This window comes from Buceros rhinoceros, unplaced genomic scaffold (assembly GCF_000710305.1).
Source record: "Buceros rhinoceros silvestris isolate BGI_N320 unplaced genomic scaffold, ASM71030v1 scaffold22824, whole genome shotgun sequence".
In the NCBI taxonomy this organism is placed as follows: domain Eukaryota; kingdom Metazoa; phylum Chordata; class Aves; order Bucerotiformes; family Bucerotidae; genus Buceros; species Buceros rhinoceros.
Window position 1 is genome coordinate 1 of NW_010410312.1, and position 6,084 is coordinate 6,084.

Consider the following 6,084-nt stretch of genomic DNA (forward strand, 5'->3'; position numbering starts at 1 on the left):
CCGGTGTTGTCTGGGCTGGCTCCGGAGCTCGCAGGCCATGGGGAAGTCCTGGCTGAGCTTCCTACCCTCAGTTCCTTTCCCAAGTCGGTGAGGTTTAATTTAGGATCTGGTAGGATGTAGGAGGAGTTCGGATTTCCCCTCCTTCCGGTACTCCCTGCGTTCATCTATCAGCTCTCCCCTTTAGCTGTCATTGTCCCTAACCTCGTTTGGGTCCTTCTGGAACACTTTGGACCCGCTGGCCCTTGATGGATGGTCCTGTCAAGTTCTGAATGCTGCGGTCTTTCTGTCACCCCTCCTCCTCCGTGAATTACGAGTACCCTGAGCAGCAGCAGACCTTGCCCGGAGTGTGATAGATGGAGAGCAGCAGCCTTTCATACACTCCATGTTTGAAGGAGAGGGAGTGAAAACTGACCAAAGCGAACAGTTACTCAGATTTTTAACTTCCTGATGATGCTGTTGTTAACGTGGTGCTGGGGGTGATGGCGGCAGGCTGACACTGAGTTCCCTGAGCCTTAGAGTTGCAGTCCTTTGAGCTCTAGGGTGACACCCAGAAGAGGCTGATGTGGCTTTCCAGCCTCAAAGTGCTTTAAAACAGAAAGGCCCCAAAAAATGACCTTGAGGAACAGGTGGCCAAATCTGTTTCTAGGCGCACACGGGACCTGCTCTTCCGTGCTGTGTTTGGAGAATATCAGCTGTGCCTACTCTCTGCATCGCATTCTGTCTGTCCTGGAGGAACGGTGATGGCTCTGGTGGGAGAAGGGGACTGACCAGAGTCCTTGGTGGTTTTTCTCTCTCCTGTCTTTGGGTGTAGCCCATTCTTCCCAGTTAAGCTGTAATACCTTTATTATGAAGTGTAGAATTCCTCATGGGATTAAAAATTCCTGCTTGGGGAGGAGCCTGGAACTTTTTAACACACAAAATGCGTAAATTGCAACTTACTCTCTCATTTTATCTTGTAGATCAACTCATACGTAGAGTGTTGTGAGTCTGTGAAGCACCTCAGCAGCTTCTCTCACTCCTAGAAGACGAGGTGTCACAGGAAAACTGCACTTTTTTTCTTACAAGAATTAAGTGGCATCCAGAAGTGGCAGCTGATTACCGACCTTCTGCTGAGTGGATGGCAGCCCCGTTAACAATGTAATATTTCAGGGAGTTTATTTTATCCTCACAATGTCCCTATGCTCGTGGCTGTTCCGGTGTTGATACTGGATTTTCTCTCCAGAGCCTGAACCTACCCAGGGCTGTTTGTTTGTGTGGTGGGTGCAGGAAATGGGATCAAGCTGCTGCTGTTCACAAAGAGTGAGTCTCTGCAGCTGAGCTGCTGGAGCAGTTCTTTTGGATTCATCTGTGGAAGGTTTTGTCAGGATCAAAACTGCTCAAAACTCTCTCAAAACAGGGCTCAGACGCGAAGCCAAGGCATCGAGTTTGCCCCGTGAAACTGCAGCTTATGCACCAGGGTTTGTGCTCCGTCCGTCAGGCGGGGTCTGGCTGGGTGCCCGATGTGCACTGATTTCCCCAGGGCAGCCCAGAGGCTGCGGCTCAGAAGCTCTGTAAGAGTTTGCTGGAAAATAGTAAGTCTTATCTCCTGGAGAAAAGGAGAGGCTGCAGCGTCTGAACCGACAGCACAGGAATTTTAACCTCTCTTGCTAATTTAGTTCTCTGAAAATCACTTTGGAAACAAACCCCGAGCAGTACATGGGGAGCATGTTTGGTTGCAGGCTCCAGGAAAGTGTTTTTAAGTGGTTGCTTTAGTATCTGACCAGTTTGTACATCTTGCAAAATACATTCTTGTAACACACTTCCGAGCTGCTTAGTATTTCCTTTCTGCTTACAGACGGCACCTGAAGTTATGACGGTGGCTTTGATAATTGACAACAGACCTCGATTTCCTAAATTCTTTAGTCATAAGTTAACTCTGCTCCTTTTTGTTAGTCCCTGATCCATGTAGAGCCGACAGGTTGCCTGCAACTTCCTGTCATGGCGAACAGGAATGAGGAGGGGGGCCAGGCAGAAGCAATCGGAACTGCAACTGCCATTTACATGAGCTGGAGTGAAGAGACCTGGTGATGCACGTTGTGTCAGAGAAGGGTTTTGGTATCAAAGCACCATTTCCTGCAGCCTTTTAATTGACTCTGTAATTAGTTTTGTTAGTAACAAAGTAAAAAAAAATTCGTGAAGTAACTTGCAAATTAGTTTTAAAAGTAGTAGGGTTTCTGGTTGAACCAAGGGAAGGTCTGAGCGCCTGGGTGTCGAGGAGCCTGGGGAAGTCCCCGTTGTTCTCTGGCATTATCTGATGAGAGCATTGTCATTTCATAATTCCCGGAATTTGGCACATCACAGGCCTGGGGTGAAGCAGGGAGCAGCTAACAGGCACTGCTCATCACTCCCAAAACAACAATGGGGGTGTGGAAGGATGTTGAGATTATAAATCCTAAACACTCCAGAAGATCAAGATACTTCACTTATCTCAGCAGGTCCCGAAGCAAGGAATAAGGCAGTAGCTGTCTTTGAAAGGTGCCTTGCCATGGCTGCAGTGGCAGTGAGGGCACAAGGCTCTGCTGAGCGAGGGGAGGTACATCCTGCAGAGTGTGAAAAACATGATTGCCTCATCGTCCTCGTGGGACCTTCCATTATTTTCAGCTTGTTTATTTGGTGAAGCTTTGCCAAGTTTTGAAATGAGAAATAATCTAGAATCTCCGCTTTGTGTCTGGGCTGTGGGATTCACTTCCAAAAGTACTTGGAGGATTTGTTTTCCTTTAAAAGAAATCTGATCTGATGCAAAGACGTATTACTGCTGGCACGCGTGGACTGGTGCAGGATGGCTGGTGGGTTAAGGAGGAGCTGTGAATTAGCCAGGATGAGTCCAGAACCGAGTTCTTGCTGCCTGCACTGACACTGTGAAGCTTATAACGGGTTGGGGCTGGTGCTGACATTACGTACTCGTAGGGAGCTGCTTGAGTCTGACCTGGTGATGGTGGGACCAGAACCGTATTCCTGTTTGTCTGCCTGGTAAGCACTGAGCAAGGAAGCAAAGCCAGGTTGTTTTAAGTGAAGGAGCTGGGTTTTGCAAAGCAGTTGTTTATAATCTCCGAGCCGGCGGGCATCTGCTGCGCTGCCTCTCCTCCCGCTGGTACTTCACTGTCTCTTCCTTCTCTGCCTTTCTGCAGGTCTCCTCCTTCCTGGAAATTCAGCAAAGAGTCAGCGTTCCCAGGCCGTTGGATCTCTTCTGTGTTAATGGATAATATTTGATATGTGCCCTGTAAATCCTGCCCTGGGACTCGGTGACCAGCGGGGTGCCTGATGCCTGTAATCCCCATTCCCCGCCGGGTCCGTTCGTTCCACGGCCCTCACACGACTTGCCTGCATTCGGCCTGTGGCCCAGTACGGACCACTCACTTGGTGCGTACCAAGTACAACAACTTCGACATCTATCTGAAATCCCGCTGGATGTATGGATTCATCCGGTTCCTGCTGTACTTCAGCTGCAGCCTCTTCACCTCCATCCTCTGGGTGGCACTCTCCATCCTGTTTTGCCTTCAGTACCTCGGCATCCGCATCATTCTGCGTTTCCAGTACAAACTCTCCATCATCCTTCTCTTACTGGGGCGAAGGCGGGTAGACTTCAGCCTCATGAATGAACTGCTCATCTATGGAATTCATGTGACCATGCTGCTAGTGGGGGGGCTGGGATGGTGTTTCATGGTATTTGTGGATATGTAAATAAAAGAAGCGCATGTGGGCTGAGAAGGTGACTTTTCTTCTACCCCAAAGCGTGTCAATATCTTCTTTTCTTTTTTGTATAAATTATTTGATTTATCAGTGCTACTTTTTATTGATAAATTAACATACTTGTCTCTGGAACTGGTATTTTTTTGAGGGTTGAGATGCCATTTTGATTATCAAAGTGCAACACTTGATTGGGTGTTTCTTCTTTGCACAGCGCAAGTTAATCCAAGTTTCTTCTAGTCCCTGCTGATCCTGTCATGGAAAGGCTGGACCTCCTGACCTCTCTGGAGAACAGGAGCCAGACGACTTTTCACCCCACGCTTAGTCCATCTTCACCCTTGTTCTAAAAGCGTTCTGTAATGTCTCAGGCATGTCATCTGATCACTGCTGTCCTTTCTTGATGCAGATTAGTTCCCATGTTCTTCACAGCGATGGTTCTGTCTTACGGAGTACGCTGAGATGAGACCGGCTTACCTAAGAGGGGTTGAAAGCAGAGTACGATCTGAAACAGCACCAACTGTTCTCTGCAGTTACAGAAAACATTCTCCTGCCTCTTCAGTGGTGGGAGTGGGGTCACTGGGGGGCTTTACGAGTGGCTCAAGAAGGGAGTTAAGCATTAAGCTCAGTTTTACTGGTCATGGTCTAAGATCCCAGGCGGTTCCTCTGCAGTCAGTCAAGTAGCTCTTTATTTATGGAGACCTTAAGCTGGCCTCAAGTTTATTTTTATTCTGTTTTTCGTTGTTTATTTTTCTTCGTAATGGACTATTGCTCTTTTCCCTGTGTTCTTTAAAGAACTCTTTAAAAACAAGTTGGTGAAAACGATGGAGACCCCCTTTTTTCTCCCTCTGTGAATCAATGGAATCAATCATAACAGAATAAGCAAGATTGGAAATAAGAGACTGTTCTTCCGTGATGTCTTTGGTCTGAGATAAGTGGTTGAGAACAAAGCCAGGTCGTACCCAGGAAGGAGGCTTCTCAGTTCAGCCCGTGAGTATTGCAGTCTTCTGCTGACATACTTTGTAGGCTTGTGGATGCAGAGTAGAGATGCCTCTGTCTGAAGCCCGAAGCCCAAAGTCAAAGCAAACCCAGAAATTATCTCATTAGCAAGTGTTGCAGACTGAACACGCAGAGCTGAATAAATGACGGGCTGCAGTGCTGTGAACTTCAGATGAGCCCTGTGAGAGCCAAAGGCTGTTTCTGCAGGAAAGGTGGTGTCAGCCTATGTCACAAACTGGTGTCTGGAAGTTTCCTCTAACCGTAGCGTTCCCCAGAGCCTTGTTTTGGGATCGCTCCCGGGACTGCGGGTCCTTAATGTCCTGCATGTCCGAGCTGCAGCTTGTGCTGTAGGCAGAGGGAATTCCTAGCAATTCCCAGGCCAGTGCTTTCCTCCCCAGTACGGCTGTCAGCCTGGGGCGCTGCAGCTCTGGTGTGCCGGCTGCAGTGCTCCGGGGATGGCTGAGCTCAAGAATTTCGGCAGGAAGCACGGCCAGATGGCCAGCAAACAGCCCTGGTGCGAGCTGAGCGAGGAGGAGGGACCCCAGCCGAGCAGCTCCCCCTTGCCCTTTGTGGGAGGCAGAGCGCGGAGGCAGGTGGGATGGCAGGACCTTGCTTCGCTGTGGAGTGGCTGCGTTTCCTTATAATGGTGAGTAAAAGGGTGATTTGTGGTACGTGTGGGAGCTGCTGCACCCCCCACGTGTGCCTGGTGGGTGCTCTGTGACGGATACGCTCCACTGCTCAACCAAACCTGCGGTAGTTTTGTTCAGGCTCGAAAGAAGTAAAGGTCTGGGCTGTGACCAGCTCATGAGCTTCTCCACTTCGAGCCCATTCTTTGAAAACCCACGCAGGAACAGGGTGACACAGGGAGCTTTGATGTATGTGAGCCGGGAAAGCGGAACACGGATCGTGTGATTCACACATGAATAGCAGGTGGTTCTTCCAAGCCTAATCTGGGCAAGGAACAAAGGAGGTTGTGGGTACGAGGAGTCTCACACTTACCTTTTCCATCGCACGTAATTTGACTACGAGCCAACCGCTTTATCCCGTCCATACGGCAGCCTGAGCGAGCCTTTTTTGAGCTCTCCCTGCTGAGCAGCTGGTGCATGGCGGTGATGTCCCTTGAGCTGGGACTCATCTCAAGGTCACTCGTCTGCGTTGAGACATCCCTTACCAGCTGCAGATCTTCAGTAAATGACTGAGATGGTGCAGAGCCTTGCTCCGCAGGGCATTAAACTCTTGTATGGAGTCATTATTGTACCCTCGGTGCAGTAATAGATCGGACCTTGCCAACAGACTCTGTTAAGCCTCATTTTTACAACATCTCACTTCAATAAAACCACTTTTGCTGCTCCCTTTGGCGAC

The 6,084-nt window shown here is 49.2% G+C and overlaps 1 protein-coding gene across 1 annotated transcript; it reads left to right on the forward strand.

The window, feature by feature from the left end:
- Window positions 1–1,028: 1,028 nt before the first annotated feature.
- On the forward strand, window positions 1,029–3,850 carry LOC104492969 (chromosome unknown open reading frame, human C9orf69). Its single transcript, XM_010135580.1, has 2 exons — window positions 1,029–1,137; window positions 3,168–3,850. Exon 2 carries the CDS (start codon window positions 3,301–3,303, stop codon window positions 3,718–3,720), a length of 420 nt encoding a protein of 139 aa, XP_010133882.1. The 5' UTR covers window positions 1,029–1,137; window positions 3,168–3,300; the 3' UTR covers window positions 3,721–3,850.
- Window positions 3,851–6,084: the final 2,234 nt, after the last annotated feature.

Excerpts from the sequence above, each read along its gene's own strand:
- LOC104492969 (XM_010135580.1), top strand. The coding sequence starts at position 3,301 with ATGCCTGTAATCCCCATTCCCCGCCGGGTCCGTTCGTTCCACGGCCCT.